Below are 25,960 nucleotides of genomic sequence, written 5' to 3'. Positions count from 1 at the left end.
AAAAAAGCAGATGGAGTCCCGGGCTTTATAAATAGAGGCATAGAGTAGAAAAGCAGGGAAGTTATGTTGAACCTTTATAAAACACTGTTTCGGCCACAGCTGGAGTGTTGTGTCCAATTCTGAGCACCGCATTTTAGGAAGGATGTGAAGGCCTTAGAGAGGGTGCAGAAAAGATTTACTAGAATGGTTTCAGGGATAAGGGACTTCAGTTACGTGGATAGACTGGAGAAGCTGGGGTTGTTCTCCTTAGAACAGAGAATTGTAAACAATTTTACAACACCAAGTTATAGTCCAGCAATTTTATTTTAAATTCACAAGCTTTCGGAGGCTTCCTCCTTCGTCAGGTAAATGTTCAGGAGCTGAACATTTACCTGACGAAGGAGGAAGCCTCCGAAAGCTTGTGAATTTAAAATAAAATTGCTGGACTATAACTTGGTGTTGTAAAATTGTTTACAATTGTCAACCCCAGTCCATCACCGGCATCTCCACATCATGACTACCATCGATAGAACAGAGAAGGTTGAGAAGACATTTGATAGAAGTGTTCAAAATCATGAAGGGTTTAGATAAAGTAAATAAAGAGAAACTGTTCCCATTAGCAAAAGTGTTGAGAACCAGAGGACTCAGATTTAAGGTGATTGGTTCTTTTGCCAAAAGCGACATGAGGAAAAATTTTTACGCAGTGAATAGTTATGATCTGGAATGCGCTGCCTGAAAGGGTGGTGGAAGCAGATTCAATCATGGCTTTCAAAAAGGAATTGGATAAATACTTGAAGGGAAAAAATTTGCAGAGCTACGTGGAAAGAGCGGGGGAATGGGACCAACCAGATTGCTCTTGCAAAGAGCTGGCATGGGCTCGATGGGCCAAATGGCCTCCTTCTATGCTGTAACCATTCTATGGTTCTATGATTCTATAAGGCCGTGAATAACAAAAGCATAATTGCTAATGACATATTTAATGCTGCAAAAATGCATTCTCGGTACTATTCCACAGGCAATGGCAGCCCTCTGGTAACTTGGCCTAATGGCCCAAACATTGAGTGATGGATAGTTAGCTGATGGAGGGGGCATCACAGTTGAGCTCTATTCTGCCCTTCAAAAGCAAAATACTGCGGATACTGGAAATCTGAAATAAAAACAGAAAATGCTGGAGAAGCTCAGCAAGTGGGGCAGCATCTGTGGAGAGAGAAACAGAGCTAACGTTTCAGGACCTACCCTATCTTTTTTTTTCTCCACAGATGCTGCCTGACTTGCTGAGCTTCTCCAGCATTTTCTGTTTTTATTTCTATTCTGTCCTTACCTGACACCAATGCATGTGCACTTTCTAGCATAACTCACTGGATAGCAATCAGGAGTAGGAATTTTGGTTTATCCCCATCCTAATCCAGGGGCACTGTTCTCATTTCTAATACCCTAACGTCACTCTGGCTGAGATGCAAGCAATATTTGTTATTTCCCCTCCAGTGATGGGAATCAATGGAAATCTGCCCACGAGTAAACCGGATGATCCAGGCCAGGTTTTGCAATCGCTCCTCCTGGTTAAATCTGCACTTTGTGTCAGTGAATGCTGATGGGACTGGGACAGAATAAAGTCCGGAGACCAGAGAAAAGCTCTTTCATTGCAAGTGGGGATTCACAGAGGGAGCAGTGCATAGATTTGCTCAGCAGAGAGAATCGGATCAAGCGTGGATGATTCAGATTGAGATATTCCTTAGGACCGGTCTATAACTCCCTGGCAACTCTGCCTTCCCCTGGACATTGACCAGGAGAAAATCTGCACAGATATCGCCGTTGCTGCAAGTTATACACAGTTCGTCAAATTTATCTGTGGGACCAACGACTCTGGACTCGGACCCGTTCCAGCACACTACCGTTCATCTGTTAATCGACTCTGAGTTGAGCCTTCACCTCCGGGGATTTATCTAGATCGGATCACCGTGTGGAAAGCGGAGCCCTAGCACCAATCCAGCGGGGGTAGGATCGCATCTCACACAAGTTGGGCATTTGGAGTAACTTTCTTGGAGGGGGCAGGGGGCGGGGGTTCTGCACCCTAAATCAGACCTGAGACTGGCTCGGGGAACCAGCCTTGGAGAAGGTAAGGCTGAGCACTGAACACATATGGGTAACAGATCTCCCCCTCCCCTTTGTTTAATGCCCAATACATATTCGCAATAATTTGAATTAAGTGCAAACCAGATTATAAAGATTACTAGATTATGAAGAATATATCAATGCCTGTTCAACTTTTAGAGGCTTCCTGCTTGACCGTTTAGCAGAGGCTGACTGCTCCTCTCCAGGAGCGGCGTTCATTGATCTGCTTACTGGCTGGTTAAAAAGATATGTCGTTAGATTTATGCAGGGTCCGATCCCACCACCAGCTGGAGCCAGACTCTTTTAAACCAATTGAATATTTATAGAAACCATGTTTATAGAAACAGGTCGCTGTGTTTAGTTAAAACCAAAATGAGTCCAGCCTCCTGGGAGTGAGCGGATCCTGTCAAGTTTACCCCACATCGCATTTTCGTACCGTGGATGAGGATGAAATACATTCGATGTTAAAAAGACATTCATTGGACTGCACTTAAACGGTATTAAAACACATGGGTCTCCGGTAGATTATTTCGACCCTAACGGCAAATGCATCGTTAAACACCTCAAACAAAACATCTGGCGGTACAATCAATAAATAAAATATAAGCATGTATCTAGATAATTATGTATATCTTTAATCCTTATAAATGTCTTGTCTTGCATGTATGTATACAATTACCACAGTCAAGACCCGTTATCTCGAATATTATTAAATATGATCAATTTAGGACTTGTTAAATGATTTTATATGTTTATTACATATGTGCTTTTATACTTTGAAAAGTTCAGTAAATTCACAGAATGTGCAGCACAGTGCTTGGACTGAGCGAGAACTTAGGGAGTACCGTGGGAATTTGTTATAGCAGATTAATCGGGATAATAGAGACACAAAAAGGGCCCAAGAGATGAGAATAGCATAGAATTACATAGAATGTACATCGCAGAAACAGGCCACTCGGCCTTATAGGTCTATTCCGGCGTTTATGCTCCACATGAGCCTCCTCCCTCCCTACTTCATCTAACCCTATCAGCCTACTCTTCTATTCCTTTCTCCCTCATGTGTTTATCTAGGTTCCCCTTAAATAGCAAAATGTGTTAAACACAATGCGTAAACATTCTTCCTGTATTAAAGCAGCAAAAAGGTATTGGTTATCACCATGAAGGAATCATTGGGCACTGCTGAGGTCTCACCAGGTACAGAAGTAAGCAAATGGAATAACTAAAGGTTACAACTCTGACTCGGGCAATTACAGAACCAATTAATTATGAACAGGGCCATTGGTTTATGGTGACTGAATAAGCAAATTTCGATGATTATTACATGCGATGTAGGAATTTTACCAATGTTTTGAAGATCCCAGCGAGTTAATCCATGTTCCGTGAAAACTGCAAACCAGTGTCTTTGGTTATGAAGAAAGATCAGAAAAGCTCAAGCTCTACCGCCCAGAAAGAGGCAGTTAAAGGGGCAGGTAACCTCATGGAGGTATATAAATGATATAGATACTGCCAACACAGAATACCATTTTAAATCAAGACAGGAAAGTAGGATCAGAGGGCATCAAGTTAAATTAATGAAAAGTAAATTTAAAAATAGATATGGAAGAACAACTTTATTCAAAAGTGATAAATGTATGGAATAATATGTCGGGTAGGGAAAAAAACAGGGGTGATCAAAATGCAGTTAGTTGCAAAAAATGAAGGGCTGTATACCAGAGGGATGAGGTCAGTGGTCTTTTCTGATCCTGCACTTTTCTTATGAATAAGGGGTTAAGCTTGTCAATGGTAATTAGGAACATGGGAACGGGAGTAGGCCATTCAGCCCCTCGAGCCTGTTCTGCCATTCAATTAGATCATGTCGGACCTGTATCTTAATTCCATCTACCTGCCTTGGTTCTGTAACCCTTAATACCCTTGCCTAATAAAAATCTATCAATCTCAATTTTGAAATTTTCAATTGACCTAGCCTCCATAGCTTTTTGGGGAGAGAGTTCCAGATTTCCACAACCCTTTGTGTGAATAAGTGCTTCTTGACATCACCCCTGAATGACCTAGCTCCAATTTTAAGGTTATGCCCCCTTGTTTTGGATTCCATCATCAAAGGAAATAGTTTCTCTCTATCAATTCCTTTAATCGTCTTAAACACCTCAATTAGATTGCCCCATAATTTTCTATATTCTAGGGAATACAAGATTAGTCGATGCAACCTGTCCTCATAATTTAACCCTATTAACCCCAGTATTCTTTAAAAATGTCTATAGTTACAGTGGTTTATACTAGTTAAACTTTAATTCTAGTTTCAGTGACCAGTTTTCTGATTCATCTTCAGCCTGCAAAGACTGGAAATGTCAATTGCACATGAAATACATCTTTTAAAATGTCTGATAACCCCAGTCCCTCTTATGGAGCCAATTGTAAAACAGATCTGAACTGATCCCTCTTATATGATGACAAATAGTTAATCTGATCCCAAACGCTTCGCTACTAATAGCTGGACCAACATAGACTGTCCTGCTTTGTGCTTTGCAACATGATTGTTATTTGTCAGAGAAATTGACTTTTAAGATGCACTTTATGGAGCTAATTTGTAGAACACTGGTAAGGAGTGTGAAACAAGCTGAAACCAATTCTGAATACTAACATGTTGCAGCACGGTGTCAGAGACTAGAATAGTAATCAGTATAACAAATATAAATGTATAAATTTAGGAAGCCCCAGAATGAACAAGTTTATGGTGTCTGTACTTTACTGAAGGTACAGTTTTTGTGCTTGAGATTCGCCCCCTGGCGGTGTTGTTAATTTAAAGTTTTTTTTACCCTCCTCAGGTCCTGGCTGATCTCTGGAGGATCGATGAGTTCTCTGGTGTACCCCGGACTGAAGGAGCGTGAAGCGGTCACCATGCTGCATTATGGAGGTTCGGTGGCTCGGAGCAGGGTTCCCGGCGGCAGCAATGGACAATTTAACTCGGGGTTGATCGCCTCTTCGTGCGGGGTCCAGCAGCAGCAGTTCAGCCTGCACAGCCCGCAGCTGCTGGCCAGCTTCCAGCTGCAAAAACTCAACAGCCAGTACCACAGCTCGGCTCTGCACCCCGCCCCAGCCCCCGGCGATAGCCAGGCACTGGCTGCTCCTCAGCCCCCAGCCCAGGTCATCCCGGCTACACCGCCCCCACACGCACCGGGCATCATCGACACGGACCTCATCGACGAGGACGTGCTCATGACCCTGGTGCAGGAGTTGGGCTTGGACCGGGTGGACGAGCTGCCTGAACTCTGGCTGGGACACAACGAGTTTGATTTCACCTCAGACTTGGCTCCCAGCAATGCGCTCACCTGCTGATAGCGAGCAAGCCTGGCCAGATGGTAACTATATATTGACTGAACTGATTAAAACAGATCTGAACTGACCCCAAGTGAACTGATCTAAGAATGATTGCAGCATCTTGCATTTATATAGCGCCTTTAACGTAGTAAAACGTCCCAAGACGATTGCAGCCAGTTCCCTATTTACAAACTATACTAATATAGTGGATTGGCTTTTTTTTTCGCGAAGTGTTATGTCTTTATTCAACGTGATTATCAGCTGTCAAAGAAAGGCTTCCACACCGACCGAGAAGCAGAGCCGTTTAAGGAGCTTTTATAGCACTGACGCAGGACATTAGTGAGATGTAATGACACAAGCTGAGATGGCACTTTTAAATACTAATTTATAAGAAACACAAAAGCGGAGGATCAGTGATCCTGTTTGGTGTGCCTTAAAAAAAGTTGATGCCTGGAAGTCGTTCTTGCTATTTTCTTTCTTCTGCGAGCTGGAGATATTTAGGACTTCAGACTTTCCCGTAAAGCTACACCAGCCACAACCCACTCTCTAGTTCTTCGTATTTTCTTGTAGATTTGGGACATTCAGCTCTGGAGGAGGACACATGCGATCTCTTGTGGACAAACATGCAACATGCCAGATCGCTTTGTTGGAGTTCTGAAGTTGCTGTATTTAATTTGCCAGGACTATAACAGGCAATGGCATAGGACTTTTTTGCACCAATCCACTGTGCCACATGGCACATTTAATTTGGATTCCGAAGTTGATATTCATATATAAACTTGATGTTGTTGTTCCTTTTGGCTCGTGAAACCACCTCATTTATATATCATGTCCTGGCAGATAAGGAGAAGACGGCTGTGGCCGCTTCTCCTGGCTGTTTCCACTCTTCCAGGGCTGGCTTACCCTCTTGCCCCTCCCAACTTTGTCAGTTGTCTAGAAACTGGTTAAAGAAATGCTGAAGAAAAAAATAAATAGAAAACCATCAAGTGCAGGTGAAGACTTGCTGTTCAGGGTGAAAGAAGAGGGGAGCAGTGGCCATTTTCCATGACGTACAGTATTGGCCATTCAGTCTATCTGCCTGTTATCTCCTCAAGCCTCTGGATTGGTTTATATCCGAAGGCTGAAGTGGGTTCAATCCACTTTAGAGGTATGGTGTTTACATGGCATACTATATATACAGATATTGGCATGAGCACCAGTATACTGTGACACATGGTAGTACTGATAGTCTTCCACAAGCTGGGTTACTGATCTTAGCCATGTCTGTAAGGGAAGGCACAAAGTGACACTTCTCTCCAATGAGATAAAATCAGAGTGCCTGTTTCACTGTGGACAATTCTTGTGCATCTCCTTGTGGCCAGTTTCAGAATGATATTGGCAGAATCCTGAGATGAAATCACCTGCCTCCCTTCCCCTCCCCTCAGCTGGACTATTGCAAAGTCCCAATGGGAGAAAACATCTTATATTAGAAAAGATGTTCGATCTATACAGTTAGACAGTCATGTCTCACAAGGTAATAAAATAAACAATGGAGAAGTAGGACATGGATTTGTACTGCAATTCAATGCACAGTAAGTTCTGTCACTCAGTCGGTCATTGGAGGAAGGGCCTGGGAGAGGTTAGATGCTTTCCTTCAGGGAGGGGGGACAAAATCAACCATGTCACGTGTCAATTCCTGCATCCCCTCACTGGAACTGGTTACAGAGCAGCATCGGCAAAGAGGACCAGGAGTAGGTTGCATGCCAGCCCTCCTGTTCTGGAAATGGAATAGGGATTGCAATCGGGCAAATTCAATAAAGAGAATAAAACCAAAATATAATTGTTAGGGTGGATGGGAAAGTGAGAGGATGAAAAAATTTAAACCGTATAATGTAATTTGAGCAATGAAGTTGAGTAATTGAATAAATTCAGTTACCTCTGACGGATGGGGGCAGGAAATTTAAAATACCGTAAAATTCTTACAACTGAATAAGTGCTTAGTGAGTAAGCATTTAAAGGGGTACAGTTTCTAGAAATATTCAGCAAACACACAGATGTGATGAGTCAATTCACATTGAAATTTACCAAAGCGTCTTTGAGTCACTTGAACATGATATAATTGTGATGGAAATAACATTTAGCTCTTCCCTCCACCAGGGCTCAAGGGCAGTTCTTCCTGAACAAAAACATAAAAACTCTTCCCCTCCGCGGTTTTTGATTGTGCAATGTTCACTCTAGTTTGAACTTTGAGTGGCTGCACACATGACTCTCACCCCCTTCCCTGCCTTTGCTATTCTGCAGGTATTTAAAGTAGGGATAAAATGAGAACAATGCAGGAAACGTGTTCTTGCTGTCCTACACCACAGTTTTAAAATATTTCCAGAAGTTTGGAGAAAATATTGCAAATTCTTAAGATTTGTTTGCAACACAAAATACATTTGTAATGATCATCTCAAAAGTGGAACATTATTTTATACAATATAACGCTGTCAACTTGCACCTTTTCATAAGGTCAATCATTGGTGGACCATTGATAAATGCACATGCTAAAAAAAAATTAGATGACCTAAAACTGTGGCACTTTTGTCTTATTCTGGGTGGCATGTTGTAGAACTGTTTAAAATGCACCAAAATTATTTTACCAGCACTGTTACTTAATAAACATACCATTTGTCATATACAAGTGAAGAGTGTGAGGCATCTCATTTTATAGCGTCAACTATATGATGTGAGCTTTTCAAGACAATAGTTCATAATTTTGACTGGGACTGTTGGAACATATATATTTTGTTGTGGGGTATGTGTAGTTCTGTGAGAAAAGATACAAAAAATTAATAGTTCAGTCTGCCATTTCTCTTTCTTTATATCTCTGCCTTTTATCTTTTAATCGATATTTCTCTTTTGCCCCTCACTCTCACCATCCTTATCTGTGTCCTATTCTCTGTCTTCTTCTCCATCTCTGACTTGGCTCTCTTTGCCTCTTTATCTTTGTCTCACTTAGCTTGTAAGTGCTTTGATGTATATTAGCCAAGCTTTTCTCACTGTTAATATGCAACTCCAATTAGAACTTTTGCGACAATCCAAATGGTTCAATACTTTTAAAATGCCAATTTATATGGAAAAGATTTAGAAAAAGCTGGCACTCCAAAGCATTCTGCCCTAGAATGGTAGGGTGCTGGTTGGTATCCATGAAGCCCCATTCTGCAAATTGTCAAACTTATTGAATGGACCTGGCAGCTATGTGCTATCCATAGATAAAATTGAAGGGTGAGTCACTCTCACACATCTCCCCTATTCTAACTCAAAGTCAAATGCAAAATACTGCGGCTGCTGGAAATCTGAAATAAAACATAAAATGCAGGAAACACTCAGCAAGTCAGGCAGCCTCTGTGGAAAAAGAAACAGAGTTAATGTTTCAGGTCGATGACCTTTCATCAGAACTGGAAGAAGTTGCAGATTAAACATTTTTTAAGCAAATACAGAGCCAGGCCAAGTGTTGGGGGAGGGGGGGAATGGAAGAACAAAAGGGAAGGTCTGTGATAGGGATGACACCTCACCTGGAGTACTGTGTACAGTTTTGGTCTCCTTACCTAAAGAAGGATATACTTGCCTTAGAGGTGGTGCAACAAAGGTTCACTAGATTGATTTCTGGGATGAGAGGGTTGTCCTGTGAAGAGAGATTGAGTAGAATGGGCCTATATTCTCTGGAGTTTAGAAGAATGAGTGGTGATCTCATTGAAATGTATAAAATTCTTAGAGGTCTTGACAGGGTAAATACTGAGAGGCTGTTTCCCCTGGCTGGAGAGTCTAGAACTAGAGGTCATCATCTCAAGATGAGGGGTTGGCCATTTAAGACTGAGATGAGGAGGAATTTCTTCATAGAGGGTGGTGAATCTTTGGAATTCTCTACCCCAGAGGGCTGTGGATGCTCAGTCATTGAATATATTCAAGACTGAGATCGATAGATTTTTGGACTCTAAGGAAATCGAGGGATATTGGAATCAGGCGGGAAAGTGAAATTGAGGTAGAAGGTCAGCCATGATCTTATTGAATGGCAGAACGGGCCCAAGGGGTCAACTCCTGCTCCTATTTTTTATGTTCTTATGTTCTATATGCACTGCTTCTATCAGTTATAACAGCGGTTACAGCTAAAAGCATTCTTGGGATCTTGGGATCCATCACCATTTCACCCAAGCCTTGAAGTTACATTATGGGATTCTAATGTACAAATGCTTAATGCATTCATTTGAATTCTCTCTCTCCTATTTTAGTGAAGATGGTTTCTATCCTTCAGCCATTTTTTTATCCATACCTAAGATGTAAAATACTGAACTACAGTAGATTACAAGTCAGAGAGAGAGTCATGCTTAAACTGCACAGTGTTCTGATCAGACCATATCTTGAGTATTGTATCCAATTTTCGTCATCAGGACACACAAGTGACATTCAAGCTGTGGAAGTGGTGCAGTGAACAGCCACAAGGCAGGTCACCAGCATCAGAAAAGTTAGTTATGAAGAAAGCATAGAGAAAATTGGCTTTTTCATACTTGAAAGGAGGCAACTGAGAGGTGACCGTACAGAAATATAGGTAAATTCCAAACATTACATCAAATTAAATCATGGGATCCATCACCATTTCACCCAAGCCTTGTACAAACATAAAGGGCAAGGAGAGAGCAAAAGGCCCACCGTTGTTCAACATAACTGTGGTAACCTTTTGCACCACCCTCCACAATTGCGAATAATGCCAACTCTTGGGGGAGAAAAAAAAACACTGTGGCCAATTTCAGGAAAAGTTCTGGGAAAACAACAAAGGGACACAAGTTCAAACTAGTAAAAGGCAAATTTTGGACTGAAGTCAGGAAGTTCTTCACAAGAAGAGTGATCAACAGGGAATGAACTGCTATACAAGGTAGGGTTACCAACTCTGGTTGGACTTAGTCCCGGAGGTTTTATCACATGCCATCTCTACCGATTAAAACAGCCTTTCTTCCCCACGTCCAATATTTTTATAACCAATAAATGAAAGTGCTCAAAGAAAATGAAAAACACATGCTTTTTAAAATGCCCCAATGATTTTTCTTCATGGTTGCTCACAACAGTGTCCAGGAGATTAATCTTTAATTCCTAGAGGGTTGGCAATCCTAGTATCATTAAAAGAAAACAGTTGCTATTATCAAAACAAAGATGGATAGATTTCTATGATGTGGAGATGCCGGTGATGGACTGGGGTTGACAATTGTAAACAATTTTACAACACCAAGTTATAGTCCAGCAATTTTATTTTAAATTCACAAGCTTTCGGAGGCTTCCTCCTTCCTCAGGTGAACGTTGTTGGAAATGAAATCCTTGAAATGAAATCGCATTTATAATTCACAGAACAATGCTTGGTGATTACAGACAGTTTTTTCAACTGCCCGTTGCCAAGGCAATCAGTGTGCAGACAGACAGTTGTTACCTGCAAGGTCTCCGAATATACAAATCACCAAAAAAACCCCAAAAACCAAAAAAAACAGAGATAGAGAGGTAGAAACATAGAAAAGACAGCAACTGACCCGTTATATTAAAAACAGATAACATTTGTTTTCCAATGTACCATGCCCCAGAGCATGGTACATTGGCGAGACCATGCAGACGCTGCGACAATGGATGAACGGACACCGCGCAACAATCACCAAACAGGAGGGTTCCCTCCCAGTCGGGGAACACTTCAGCAGTCAAGGACATTCAGCCACCGACCTTCGGGTAAGCGTACTCCAAGGCGGCCTTCGAGACACACGACAACGCAAAATCGTCGAGCAGAAATTGATAGCCAAGTTCCGCACCCATGAGGACGGCCTCAACCGGGATCTTGGGTTCCTGTCACGCTACACGTTACCCCACCAGCGAACAAATGTTATCTGTTTTTAATATAATGGGTCATTTGCTGGCTTTCTCTGCCTTCCGGATGTTTCTGCCTCTCTCTGTTTTTTTTCCTGTTTGTTTTTTTGTTGAATGTGTATTCGGGGGTTCTGCAGGTGACACCTCTCTGTCTGAACACGGTGATTGCCTTGGCAACGGGCAGTTGCAGGGGCATTCTGTAAACACCATGTATTGTTCTATATGTATAAATGCGTAGGCTTCGAGGAGCTCCTGAACATTTACCTGAGGAAGGAGGAAGCCTCCGAAAGCTTGTAGATTTCAAATAAAAATTGCTGGACTATAACTTGGTGTTGTAAAATTGTTTACAATTGTCAACCCCAGTCCATCACCGGCATCTCCACATCTAAAGACTCCCTCACTGCTACCTGCCCAGGGATTGCAGTTTAACCCTGACAGACAAGGTGCGCTGTGCGCAGGCTCGCCGCGGCGTGACCTCTGACCTGGCGGCGAGCCTCCTTGAGCGCTGCATTGTGGGAAGGTGGTCCTTTTCTCTGCGGATACAGAAATGGTGAGGGTTCGAGGCGGCGGAGTGTGCGGGCGAAATCCGACAACATCCACTTTATATATTGACTAAATCAAATCACTATTACCGCAATCGGTTTACAAACGGCCGGGGAATCGGGTTAGGGGCGAATTTGTGCGAAGCGGACCGAACATTTTCGGATATTTTAGTTCTAAGTGCGGCGGAGCGCCGAGCGAGTCTTCCGGACAGCGGGCAGCCATTACTGTCGGGGGTGGGCCGCGCTCTCCTCTCTGGGCCGGGGCTGGACCGCGCTTTAACTTTACCCCATCATAATCTGACGGTGTCAGTTTGGCGTTGATCAAGTCTTTGGTGAAGTTACTGGAACTTTCTATTTTTCTTAACCTGTTTATGGTAGGCCCAGGGCTGGCCTGTGCCATCAGGGGGCTGGAGTTTAAGATTAACCCGGGACTCGCTGCTGTGTTTCGGGGTTTTTAAGAATTCCTTTTTATCTAAGGGACGCGAGTCCGACTCGGTTTCAGGGAAGGGAAGCAGAGGGAGGTTGTCGCTGCGATTAAAGCCCGCTGCCGGCGTCGGCCCGGGAGGGAAGGTGCGAATCTCGGGTCGAGTAACTGGTCACAGGAGGATCCGCGACTCTCCGCTCCAGCCACAGACTAAACGGCCCTTTTTCTATCGTCATTACAGGCCCGAGGTCCAAAGAAGCACCTGAAGCGCCTGGCGGCTCCGCGGCACTGGATGCTGGATAAACTGACGGGAGTATTTGTAAGTATCGCCCCAGCATCAAATGTACAGACACGGAGTATTAATATTCGAAAGTTTCTGTGATAGTGCAGATGAACTTAAATGTTGATGGGGTTTTGTAGCCCTTTGATTACCCATATTTTTATACGGTTGAAATGGTACCATTGTGATTACCGAAAGCTTATGTCCTGTTGAATGGAGAGTGGCTATTCATCCATGCAGAATTCTGCTTCCTGGCTCTACATTCTCAGCCTCAACTGTTATTATCAATGTATATTGATAGTATATTATATTATGTCTGAGGAAATGTGTTGATTAACAGGTAAAGTTAATGCCTCTAACTTCCCCATTCCAGTTTGAACCAACCTATATTTTTAACATTCTAGTGTCCACTACACAGTTTATGGATCAAGTGTAATGATCCATAAACGATTAGTCCTTATGGATCAAGGACTAATCGTTTGCACCTTTTACCCCATTGAATTCGATGGCATCTTTTTAATATAAATAATTTGGCACATTTGAAATTTGAGGCTTTTTTGTGATTGAGTGCCCCATCTGCCCTGAGGTTGGCAAAGTTCAGAAAATGGTATGGACTGGTGTAATTGTTAAATGAATTGCTATATAATCCTACAGTTGCTAGGATTTACTTTACATGGAAGTGAAATTTTTGACGGCAGTGTTTGTAGTTTGTCATCTGCAGTTCTCTGCATGCCAATTTCTTGGGTTTTACTGTCTGAATGCCCACAATGTAGGCCCTTCCCAAATGGGCTGCATGTTCGCAGCTAGATATTGGCAGGAGTATTAAACATGTTTGTAGACCTGCTTCTCTGGCTTATAGGCAGGGGGGAGTAGGAAGGAAGAGGGGAATTAAAATGTCTTGAGACAAATGTGGCTTTAAGTAAAACTGAAATAGATAATGTAGCTTGTTGGTAAAATCAGTGTTACTGGGAATATTCCACACTTAAAACAATTTTTCTGACTAAGGGAATATACTGTCCATATGAGTATTTGGGAGTTCTGTTGGTACGCTGTGTGCTGACAAACTATTTTGCTTTGTTAGGCTCCACGTCCATCTACTGGTCCTCACAAGCTCCGGGAGTGCCTCCCCCTCATTATTTTCCTCAGAAATCGCCTGAAGTACGCTCTGACTGGTGATGAGGTGAAGAAGATCTGTATGCAGAGATTCATCAAGATTGATGGCAAAGTCCGCACAGACATCACCTACCCAGCTGGATTCATGGGTAAGTGCAGAGCGTTTTCTGATCTGCAATTCTAGAAAGGTGGTTGCAGCTCAATATCGCTTGTGTGCTTTGCCTGAATTGAATATTGATTTCAGTTTCTAAGTAGAATAATGTGGAGACATTGCAGTGCTATTTTCCGGTAAACTATGTGGGCATATTTCCTGATGTCAAACTGGGTACCTTTAGAAAGGTACTTGGTTGAGTCAGTTCACATTCAAACCAGACAAAATGGAAAGGAGAGGAGGTCATCTGAAGTAGATGGAATGTGTGTAACGGGGAATTGAACTTCCACTATTAAGTTTTCCCAGTGAACTAAATTCTATGGTTCAGGTGCTGCCTTCTGTTAGTAAGCTGCCAGATAAGGCCTCTTTCTGTGCTGTGACCTTTCTATGATTCTATGATATAGCTACTGCAATCCTGTGAAGAATGACCACTTGTTAGATTGGTAGCTTTTTGGATTCAGGAAGGATGGATGTTTGTGTGTGTGTCTGAATACTATGGGTTGTGTTTTGATTTATGATTTTCTGCTTGTTTATTTGCAGATGTCATCAGCATTGATAAGACAAGTGAACACTTCCGTTTGATTTATGACACCAAGGGTCGATTTGCTGTGCACCGAATTACTGCTGAGGAGGCCAAGGTAATTGCCCCATCATGGGTTTTTAAGATATTTGAGGGGCTGGATCCTTTTTGTATATCTACGGTTACAGGTAATGTTGCAATACTGGTGCTGAAACTGATCATAGTGGTTATTGTGATGTTCAGTCTGTAATTGCATAGTATTTCCAAATTATCCCACCTTAGTTGCTAGGACACGTCTCTGTTGGTTCTGCTTCAGTTGGGCCCCTTGGGATGATTTGCCCACGAGAAGCCTGAAGATTCCTGCTGCAATTTCTCTTCTAAAAGAACTCCCCTCCTATTGTCGGAAGCTCCTGGTCTCTGTCTGCACTCTTTGGTTGTGACTGGGTAATGAACACGAGCCTCTCACTCCATGCAATAGAAGAGATTTTTTTTGCAGAAAGCTGCATCCCCAGCAGTAGCTTAGCTTTCTGGGGTCCTGTGTGTCTAAATCAGTGTTCATGGACATCAGTCGAGCTACTTAGGGTTGCATGCAGGAAGAGAGATCCAATGTCAAATGCCTCCTGGCAGATGAGCAAATTGGACTGTTGCCTTGCCATGTCTTGTATAAATTGAAAGCTTGAGCAGCTAGTAGCATTATTCTTGATTGTTGATGAGGTTGGCAACAAAGGTGCAGACTCGGCAGTACTTGGACTTAAGTTTATGATGAAAGCTCTTGTAATAGATTAGTAATTCTGCTGAAAGTCTTGTATATTTTGAGTTCAACTGTACTTTCAGTATCTTGCAGCATTTCCAATGATCTGTAGTGACTAATTAGAAGTGCTAAAGCCAGTTTTTTGTTTCATTTGTAGTATTGGCTCTCCCAGTGTAGTCTGCAAACAAATTGTCATTAAATCACAGAAACACTCAGATCAGGTAGCATCTGCTGAGTGTTTCCAGATTTTTCTGTTTCCACTTTCCAGCATCTGCAATATTTTGCTGTTTTAGTGTGATTAAATCATGTTTAGTTGTGGATATTGTAAACCATTGTTATCCTTTTACACTTCCTCTTCCCAGACCACATATTTTAATGTGCACCTGCTGTTGAGATGGGAGGCAGTTCTTCCTTCCAGCCTGTTTCCAAGCCATGGCATCTGTTGAGAGGAATCAGTCATGTTGTGTCCCCCCCTCCCTTGGTAATGCTGTGTTTTAGCCCTAATTATCATTCATGGGGTTGATGTAAAAATTGACAGAATAATGCAGTTCTTCAGCTTTGGATGACAGTCACAATTTTGATTTTACTGCAGTTAGGTGGAGGGTTGATTCCCCTAATGAGAAGAGAACCAGATGCTATTTGTGTCCGTTGGTGCTGAAATTATACAGATTTAAAGATGACTTTATAAGTATTGAAGTTTCTTTTGGAACAGCTGTATCCAGTCCACTGGGATCTGCAGATGACATTGTTATAATGCACAGTAATGTGTAATGTTTTCTCAATTTTGATTATTGGGTGATGATTGATTTTTGAGTGAAGTTTATTTAAATTGAGCTATCAACTCAATAATACAAAAATATGTTTGACTTAGAATCTTTGTTTAATCTGGAAGATGTACCATTTTTTAAAAGTGTGTTTATATCTCCCATGCACCCTCCCCTATTTATACTCTGGAGAGCAACTTGCTATGGTGCTCCCAGTTTTCTGTCATTGTGAATCTAATCAGCAATTGGTGTTTGTACGTCCCAGGATCGCTCCCAAGTCCCATTTCCTGCCATGTTAGAAGCATCTGGCTTCTGATCGGTGTTGCCCTGATATGAGTGCAGATGCTGGCCATTTGCTATGGAAAGTTGTAGGTGCAGGCTTGTACCTTGCCACTTAACCATTGGTGCTGCTGTGCACTGCAGCTGTGTTGTTAGTTCCATCTTCTAAATCGGAAGGATCGATTACACTGCAGTATTGGGGCTAGTAGTTTAAATAGTGTTATATAGGCGGGAATGAATTGGGCCCAACAAGGGTGAGGTGTGAATCATGTTATAAACACTTTGAAGGAGTACTGTGATAACCTCATACTTTTGTGCCTGAAAGATACTTAACTGCAGTTATGTTCCTGTTTGGAAGTGGCAACATTTTCTGAGGATGAGGTGACATGGCACAGTAGTCAGATACCACAAGTAGGAATGTTTTTTTTTAAAGTCGTAGAATTTTAAAGTTTAAAAGGGTTTGTTTTTCCTTTAGACAGTGTCCACGAAGAGTGAATTCATTTTCATTTGTTTTCCAGTATAAACTGTGCAAAGTGAGGAAGATCCGAGTGGGTACCAAGGGAATCCCTCACCTGGTTACACATGATGCGCGAACCATTCGCTACCCAGATCCTCTGATCAAGGTCAATGACACCGTGCAGATTGACCTGGATACTGGCAAGATCACAGACTTCATCAAGTTTGACACAGGTATCTGGTTTGTTATGATCACAAAATGGACAATATCCTTATTGTGATGAGACATTTTCCCCAATAAGGAGGGAAAATAATCAAAATGCTTCCAGGCCTTTTACTCTGCTCATTTACGGAAACGTGGTGGGGGAAATAGATCCAAATGTCTGCATGACAGGACACAAGCTCAACTGAAGACTCTGGGGAGAAATAGAGAGGGCAGTCCCACCAGCATTTCATTCGGGTTTAATAAAACCAAAATCTGAATTTTCTGGTAAATTAACATCGGGATGATTTTTCTGGGTGGAATTCCAGATAAATTCAATGAACTCTTTAGTAGCTTTCTTTGTTACGATAGTAGTGTGTCCATTTGAACATTGAGAGTCACATGTATGCCAAGCGACAGCAGTAACTTTCTGCTGTCATCACCACTGTGCTGTCCAGCTCTTATCCAACATTGAATTGTGAATGAACAAGAACTTTAAGTTTAATAACAGCACTCATGTCATCCTATTCAGCTTTTTCCAAAAAGAAATACTGCACCCTAGCCCAATTCCATCCCTTCCCTTAGCTGAGCTTCAACTCTACATCGTAGCCATAACCCAAAACCACTTATTTCATGTCCACAGCATTCCCCACCTCTCTGGCCCAATCACTATTGCAGCCCTTTATCCTTGCCTCTGTCACCTCCAAGTTCAGTTATTCCAAAGGTCCCTTTGCTGGCCTTTCTAGTTTATCCCTCAAACTGCAACTTGTCCAAAGTTCCATATTTAGCGTCCAGTCCCTCTGCTCCTCTATTAGACTCCATTGGTTTCCCTTCCCCAAAGCATCAAATTCAAAACCCTAGTCCTTATCCAAGAGTCTATTCATGGATTTATTACCAACCCCCTTAAGCCCTGTATTCTCCCACGCTTCCTCCACAATTTGTCCTTTGCATTTCCCGTGCTCTAGAACATTCCCTAAACCCTTGCTGCCTCTACCTTCCTTCAAAACCTACCCTTTGACCATACTTTTGGTCACCAGTCCATTTTGCTGTGTGTCTGGCTGTCCCCTGAGGTACTTTGTTGTATTAAAGGTGCTATAAAAATTGTTGGAATGGCTTGCTGTTTGTATATGAGGACAACCAAATGTTCTAGAAGTTTATTTTGTAAATTTCTCATTGTGGGGCTCAAAATGGGCTTAACAGTATAGTCTGGGTCAATTTTTTTATAGTGAAATCAAATTTTGTTTTATAGGGTTTTGAGATTTTTACTGGTGCTATGGTAGTCCATATATTCTGTAATTTGGGGGCTGAATGACAGAGTACTGTGGCATTGCCATGTTTATATCTGCTTGTAGGACCACTGCATTCCTTGCGGTCTTGAGTGTACTTCCATGTTCTGATAACTCAGCAGCTCCACCCACAGGAATTTCCTGGTCAATGGCTGCTAATACACAGAGTAGAATAAAATTTGAAGAATTTTTAATTTTGTAGTTTCTCATCCCTTGTTTTGTGACTCTCTAGCTAAGACTGTCCAGGGAGATTGATGTCAGATTTCTAATTTTTATTTTTTTCCCACTTCACTTCTCTCTTCCTCCTTACCCCAGGAATCCTCTTGTGGGCTTGTGCCTTGGCATTAAGTGGGTGCCTCCCTTTCACACTCATAACTTCTGGACTGGAGACCTGCCTGTACTTGTGTTAAGTTTTAACTCTTGACCTAAAAAAAATTATACTCACTTATTTGAAAACCTCCAGAGTCTCTCCAGTTTTTCAGAATTTTGTTCCATACATCCCTTTCAGCTGCAAATAGGGATGGTGTCTGGTGGAGACTATTGCTCTCACTCCTTTCCAGCACACCATCAAATGATGTAAACATTCTTATGTTTTTATACTAGGTATTTCTTTGGCTTCATTGTCACTGTGTAAGGTCCATTTACAATGTGTGCCTTTACCTGCCCACTACCTAGGTATGTGTAGTGTCTGTCCCGATGAGTGATCACACCAATATGTAGAATATGTCACTGCGCTCCTGCTAACTAGTTATATTGCACACTGTCCCGTAATTATCAGAGAGCTGCTTAGACGTAAACCCCTAGACAAACTTATTGAAAGTTATAACTGGTAAATGATCAGTATTGAACATTGAAAGATGGTTACTGCTACGGGGCTATCTGTTACGATGGAGTCGACTGAGTAGCTGTAACATGCTGGTTTCAGACTGGCGAACAAAGTGCAGGCGGGCACATGTCCCTGTCCCCCCCCAAATTGGAAATTACGGTTAGTTTAAGGGACCCACAAGGAATCATGTCCCTGCCCTTCAAAAACCTGACTCAAGTCTTCACCTCAGACATAATTCCTAATCAATTCTCATTAATCTGTACCAAGCACTTTGAATGACCTATTAGACAGTCTGTATCCAAATACAGTGTGGGCAATCAAAACGTGTACAAAGGACTTTCTAATCTAAACACATTACTGGCTTGCCTTGGGGTGTGCCTGTCAACCAGGCTGCAGTGTATATTTTCTTAAAAATTCAGCCCCCTCCCCACAGCTGAGGAATCGTCTGGTGAGCTTGTGTCCCGCATTATGTGGGTGTCTCCTTTTCATAGTCTTAACTTCAGTGATGGACTGGAAGAGAGGAGAAAATTATAGCTGACTGCAGTCCTGTCCTCACTTGATGTTCCCACATGTGCATTCTCTAACCGGGGCACTGAATAGAGGTCTGGAACACAAACTCTGGCGAGTCTCTTCTCCCTAGCCAGGGGCACATCTAATTCTTGGGCATATATATCTCCTCTCTTCAGCTGAAGATTAGCAAATGAATACCCACTTAAATTTGTAATGAGGCTGCGATGGGAGCCTGGGAGCTTTTTATTGTGCAGGAATTTGGGGGCTGTAAATTTTCATGCTGTTAATTCTGTGCATGCAGTAAGTTGATAGTGTGTGATGTGACTGGGCTACTTTTATTTTTAAAAAAAATCCTGAGTGAATTTTATAGGCTATATTCTGTCCATAAGAGTTATTCCTAAATGTCTGTAGCCCTTAATCTGTTATCGCTTATTTCTTTGCCCCTGCAGGTAACCTGTGCATGGTGATAGGAGGTGCTAATTTGGGTCGTATTGGAGTGATCACTAATCGAGAGAGGCACCCTGGCTCTTTTGATGTTGTTCACGTAAAGGATGCCAATGGTAATAGCTTCGCGACCAGGCTTTCCAACATTTTTGTTATTGGAAAGGTGAGTGAATCCTGATGCCGTTGAAAGGCAAATGTGTATTTTTTTTACCTAATTGACAGTGAATGAGTTAGGCAGTTGGGGCTTTGGTTAATCAGAAGTAGTCCTGCTTTAGCAGTGGTAATTTGCAGTAAACCGCAGTATGATTATAAGCCTGTTACCTAACTCTGGGTACGTACATGCTCTTGCACAATTGATACAAAATACATGAGTTTTTGACCATTAAATGTGAACTAAAAGTGACCTTTTTGACAAAGACTCAATCTGTTCCCACCCATAGAATATATTTTGAAAGTGGATTAATTCTGCATTACTCTGTATAGTTAATCAAATGGTTTTTTCGCTGAAGACACTGCTAACACAAGCTTTTGTTGTAACTTCAGAGATTTGTATTTTGCAAAATGCGCCAATAGAAGTTTCCATGGCTGGCTGGTGGCAATGTAGCTGGGTGTCATGGCTTTCCAGGCAAAGGTGGGGAAGGGGAAGAGGAAATGATGAAAACTTACAAAGATGTCTGGAAACAAATGATCATTGGGGTTATGCTGTTAATAATGGAGCCAACAGTTGCAGAAAAACATGGCTGTTTTATGTTTTTTTTCCCCCTCCACTTTAATCAACTTTCTTTGTTCCCAGGGTAACAAGCCATGGGTTTCCCTGCCTCGTGGGAAGGGTATCCGCCTCACCATTGCTGAAGAGAGAGACAAGAGGCTGGCTGCAAAGCAGAGTAGCAGCTAAATATCTGATAGAACTGTACAGTGGTAGCACCACCCTGCAAACTCCCCCAAAGAATTAAAAAAAACGTTCTTTATATACACTGTTGTGTGTTGTTTTTGTTTATTTTTCTTCGTGGTCCTTGTACAAAAAGTACAGCCATTTACTTTCCCTGAGTGTATGTTCAAGATACTTGCCTTGACTTTGCAGAGTAGGAGCTGTGTTGCTGGCACAATAGTGTAGAGTATTTTTTTTATTGAGTACCCCAGTATAAAATATACATTGGTAAATGGAAGGAACAAAATCACTGGGAAGCTTCTGGCAGAATTGTGCACGGTGTTGTATTTGCATCAAATCTGGAGCCTTAATGAAGCTAAGACACAAGATAGATGCAAGTACTGTAGCACACAAAATGCAGGAGACCACAGAATTGTAAACCAGCAAGAAATTAGTGCAGAGTTGACACTCAATTCTGCAATACCTCTCCACATCTGTTTTCCTGGCACACAGCATCGTAGAAGGAACCATTCTTATCACATGACAGAATTTCATTAGCTGCTTAAGTGTGTCACATGAGTGAGTTTTTGCCCTCGAAATTTGCGTAGTGCTGGTACGGTCACGTTTATTGCTTGTCTATTGTTACCCTCAGAAGTTGGTTGTGAGCTACCTTGAAGCAATTGTTTGTACAACTGAGGGGTTACTAGGCTACTTCAGAGGGCATTAAAAGAGTCAACCATGTAATGTGGACTAGTCACGTGTAGGCTAAACTAGTTAAGGCCAGCAGGATCCCTTCCCTAAAGGACATTAGTGAACCAGTTAGGTTTACAAATGTCCTTTTTGTGCCTCTTCCTTGCCCTGAAGTTTCCCTTTAAAGCAGATACACTAGGTGATTTTCAAGAAATGCCCAAAACAGGTCAAAATCGGTGTAAAGCATTGCTCCACCTGCTCATTTGTGCTGGCATGTGGACCAAGCAATTTTGAGGCCCAGGCTTCATCTTGCAGCCTGCGAACCAGATCTGGGAGGGCGGAAAATTGGATGACTCCTACGGTGAGCTGGTTGGTAGGCTGTGGTGAGGGTAGGTGATCCCAGGAGGGGGTGTGGGACAAGCCAGAAGTGGGCTAGCTGGATTTTTTGGGGGGGTCCTATGAGTGCTCCTGGGCCCACCAAAAAAAAATTGAAAGCTTCCTAGCTTTTTTTTTGTGGCCTCCAGCAAACCCTTTGAGGACACCTGGTTAGGCTGCTCAATGCTTGGTACAACTGGGTGGAGCATGGGAATTTGCATAGTTAAACATTTACAGGTGCACAGATTACCCATTTACGGGTCCTCCCTTAAATTTGCACCATGCGGGCCTTCAGAATTAATGGGGTGGCCAACGTTACCTCTTTTTCCACCCCACCCCCCAATTTTCAATTGCTGGCTGGCTGTTTTTCACGCCTCTCGCTACATAACTCCGAATGTGTGGATATGAGAGAGCATCTTGGGCCCAGTCTTAGAGATTCTGTGCAAAAGTACCTCTGTTCTGTGGATGGAGGTGTCCTCCAGGAGTGAATGGCTGTGATCTTGTCTCTCTTGATGGCAGCCATGATGGTTCAACTCAGCTGAGTCATCTAAAACAGGAGGGTACATAGGAACAGGAGTAGGCCATTTAGCCCCTCGAGCACCTTATCCCTTAATATCTTTGATAGATTTTTGTTAACCAATCTCAGATTTAAAATGAACATTTGAGCTAGCATCAACTTTGTGGAAGAGAGTTCCAAACAACTTCTGCCCTTTGCATGTAGAAGTGTTTCCTAACTTCACTCCTGGCTCTAATTTTTAGGCTATGTCCCCTAATCCTGGAATAAAATAGAAAATGCTGGAAAAACTCAACAAGTCAGGCAGCATCTGTGGATGAAGAAACAAGAATTAACGTTTCAGGTGGATAAACTTGTCAGAACTGGAAGAAGTTGAAGATTAAACAGTTTTTAAGCAAGTACAGAGCCAGGGAGGGGAGGAAAGAAGAAAAGAGAAGGTCTGTGATAGGGTGGAGGGCAGGAGTGATTAAATGACAAAAGGGTTGATGGTGCAAGGCAGGGAGGGTGGTAATGGGGCAAGTTAAGAAACAAAAGATGAGTCTAGAGGAGCTGTAAATGGCAACATCAACACCTACTGTCTGGAAAAAATGGGTGCAGTGGTTATGATTGAAGTTATTGAAATCACTTGAGTCCAGAAGGTTGTAAAGTGCCTAATTGAAAGATGAGGTGCTGTTCCTCAAGCTTCATTGGAACAGTGTAAGACGACGAGGACAGAGGCGCCAGAGTGGGACGGGGAATTAAGATGGCAAACGACCGTCAGGTTCGGGTCGTATTTGCAGACTGAATGGAGGTGTTCAGCAAAGCGATCGCCCAATCTGCATTTGGTCTCCCCAATGTAGAGTAGACCACATTGTGAGTAGTGAATACAGTATGCTGTATTAAAAGAAGTACAAGTAAATCGCTGTTCCACCTGGAAGGAGTGTTTGGGGCCCTGGATGGTGGGAAGGGAGGAGGTGGAAGGTCAGGTGTTGCATCTCCTGTGCTCGCGTGGTAAGGAGAGCGGGTATTGGGGGTGATGGAAGAGTGGACCAGGATGTCATAGAGGGATTGGTTCCTTTGGAATGCTGAAAGGGGAGGGTGAGATGTGTTTGGTGGTGGCAGAAATGGTCGAGGATGATATGTTGAATGTGGAGGCTATTGCGGTGGAAGGTGAAGGAGGACAAAGGGGAAAGGGTGAGGGCAGAAGTGCGGAAAATGGGACGGACACAGTCGAGGGCCCTGTCAACTACAGTGGAGGGGAATCCTCAGTTGCGGAGAAACACTGGTGTGGAAGGTGGCATCGTCAGAACAGATCTGATCATCCTCCGCCACCTCCAGCACGATGCCATGACCAAACACATCTTCCCCTTCCCTCCACTTTCAGCATTCTGAAGGGACCGTTCCCTCTGCGACAACCTAGTCCGCTCTTCCATCACCTCCAACACCCGCTCTCCTTCGCACGGCACCTTCCTGTGCGAGCGCAGGAGAAGCAACACCTGCCCTTTCACCGTCCAGGGCCCCAAACACTCCTTCCAGGTGAATCAGAGGTTTACTTGTACTTCTTTCAATTTAATATATTGCATTCGCTGCTCACGATGCGATCTCCTCTACATTGGGGCAACCAAATGCAGATTGAGTGATTGCTTTACAGAACACCTCTGCTCAGTCCATATGCGTGACCCTGCCCCTGACCATTTTAATTCCCCGTCCCACTCCCACTCTGACCTCTCTGTCCTCTGCCTCCCACAATGTTCCAATGCAGCTCAACGGAAGCTCAAGGAACAGCACCTCACCTTTCGATTAGGCACTTTACAACCTTCTGGACTCAACATTGATTTCAATAACTTCAGATCATAACCACTGCTCCCATTTTTTCGGGCAGCAAGTGCTGGTAATGATTCTGATGTTGCCATTTACAGCTCCTCTAGACCCATCTTTTGTTACTTGTCCCATTACCACCCTCCTTGCCTTGCACCAACATCTCTTGTCATTTAATCACTACTGCCCTCTACCCTATCACAGACCTTCTCTTTTGTTCTTTTCTCCCCTCCCCTTCCTCCCCCTGTCCCCCCTTCCTCCCCCCCCCCCACCACCTTTCCTTGCTCTGTACTTGCTTAAACACTGTTTAATCTTTCACTTCTTCCAGTTCTGACGAAAGGTCATCGACCTGAAACATTAACTGTTTCTTTCTCCACAGATGCTGCCTGACTAGCTGAGTATTTCCAGTATTTTCTGTTTTTATTTCAGATTTCCAGCATCCGCAGTATTTTGCTTTTGATTCCTCTAGTCCTAGACTCACCAACCAGTGGAAATAGTTTCTCTCTATCTACTCTATCAACGTCTCTCTATCTACCCTATCAGGTATATTAGCCTCTGTTCTCCAATGTTAGCAAAAAAGTTTCTGTGAGCACAAAGTGGGTTTCTCTACTTTATACTGACAACTTTTTCAAGAACTTGAGCAAATGAATCATAGAAATGGAATCATAGAAAGGCTTCAGCACGGAAGGAGGTCATTCGGCTCAACGAGTCCGCGCCGGCTCTACACAAGAGCAATCCAGCTAGTCCCACTCCTCCACCCTGTCCCCGTAGCCCTGCAAATTTTTTCCTTTTGAAGGCCATGAAAGAGAAGGTACCCCAAGAATTCACCATCTCTCCAAAACATTGTCTATCACAGAACATCTAATGTCTGTTTCTCTAATTGTGTACTTATTTTGAAGAAACTGCCCCCTGAAGTTGTCCTGCAATCTTGTCAGTATATCCCATTGCTGAAGACGGCCCCATTTTGATTGTGGGGTGGTGTCTACAGCAGCTGGATGCACGTTTAAACAACCATTTTAAAGCTGCACTCTTGACTATATCCTGGGGACTGCTGGTTTTAATACTGGCTGAAGACAGTTTATAAAGGCCAGCAACAGTAACATATTCTCTGCTTCGTCAAGGGCAAAATATGGCTGCTTCCAGTGGAAAGCTTCTTTGGATTTATATCATCATCAAGGCTCAAACAACCTCTTTTGGTGGTGCACAAAGTCTTAAACGGCTGCAGCTCATTTATATCAGCATCTAGGGACATAGGAACAGGAGTAGGCCATTCAGCCCCTCGTGCCTGCTCCGCCATTTGATAAGATCACGGCTGATCTGTGATCTAGCTCCATATACCTGCCTTTGGCCCATATCCCTTAATACCTTTGGTTGCCAAAAAGCTATCTATCTCACATTTAAATTTAGCAATTGAGCTAGTATCAATTGCCGTTTGCGGAAGAGAGTTCCAAACTTCTACCACCCTTTGTGTGTAGAAATGTTTTCTAATCTCACTCCTGAAAGTTCTGGCTCTAATTTTTAGACTGTGCCCCCTACTCCTAGAATCCCCAACCAGCGGAAATAGTTTCTCTCTATCCACCCTATCCGTTCCCCTTAATATCTTATAAACTTCGATCAGATCACCCCTTAAACCTTCTAAACTCTAGAGAATACAACCCCAATTTGTGTAATCTCTCCTCGTAACTTAACCCTTGAAGTCCGGGTATCATTCTAGTAAACCTACGCTGTACTCCCTCCAAGGCCAATATGTCCTTATCTACCTCCCTTCGCCCCATCAGCCTTTAGCCACCTGGGTCCTAATCTTTAGAGTTCCCTCCATCACTCTTTCCTCTAAGCCCATCTTTTTGATGAAGCTTTTGGTCAACTCTTCTTTCCTGGCTCAGTGTCTGTTTTACAGGAGCTT

General features: G+C 42.9%; 2 protein-coding genes across 2 annotated transcripts; both read left to right on the top strand.

Annotated features, from left to right (window-relative positions):
- Window positions 1-1,930: 1,930 nt before the first annotated feature.
- On the top strand, window positions 1,931-8,043 carry cited1 (Cbp/p300-interacting transactivator, with Glu/Asp-rich carboxy-terminal domain, 1). Its single transcript, XM_067996645.1, has 2 exons — window positions 1,931-2,095; window positions 4,914-8,043. Exon 2 carries the CDS (start codon window positions 4,939-4,941, stop codon window positions 5,422-5,424), a length of 486 nt encoding a protein of 161 aa, XP_067852746.1. The 5' UTR covers window positions 1,931-2,095; window positions 4,914-4,938; the 3' UTR covers window positions 5,425-8,043.
- A 4,399-nt stretch (window positions 8,044-12,442) lies between these two features.
- On the top strand, window positions 12,443-20,783 carry rps4x (ribosomal protein S4 X-linked). The gene is made up of 6 exons (XM_067996907.1): window positions 12,443-12,550; window positions 13,593-13,773; window positions 14,316-14,413; window positions 16,608-16,779; window positions 19,819-19,976; window positions 20,607-20,783. Exons 1-6 carry the CDS (start codon window positions 12,524-12,526, stop codon window positions 20,706-20,708), a joined length of 738 nt encoding a protein of 245 aa, XP_067853008.1. The 5' UTR covers window positions 12,443-12,523; the 3' UTR covers window positions 20,709-20,783.
- Window positions 20,784-25,960: the final 5,177 nt, after the last annotated feature.

Source organism: Heptranchias perlo, chromosome 15, assembly GCF_035084215.1.
Source record: "Heptranchias perlo isolate sHepPer1 chromosome 15, sHepPer1.hap1, whole genome shotgun sequence".
Taxonomy (NCBI): domain Eukaryota; kingdom Metazoa; phylum Chordata; class Chondrichthyes; order Hexanchiformes; family Hexanchidae; genus Heptranchias; species Heptranchias perlo.
This window is presented reverse-complemented; position numbering and strand designations above follow the sequence as displayed.

Coding starts and splice junctions, on each gene's coding strand:
- cited1 (XM_067996645.1), top strand. CDS start 4,939: ATGAGTTCTCTGGTGTACCCCGGACTGAAGGAGCGTGAAGCGGTCACC.
- rps4x (XM_067996907.1), top strand. CDS start 12,524: ATGCTGGATAAACTGACGGGAGTATTT. Junction 13,774..14,315: donor CTACCCAGCTGGATTCATGG/GTAAGTGCAGAG, acceptor GTTTATTTGCAG/ATGTCATCAGCATTGATAAG. Junction 19,977..20,606: donor ACATTTTTGTTATTGGAAAG/GTGAGTGAATCC, acceptor CTTTGTTCCCAG/GGTAACAAGCCATGGGTTTC.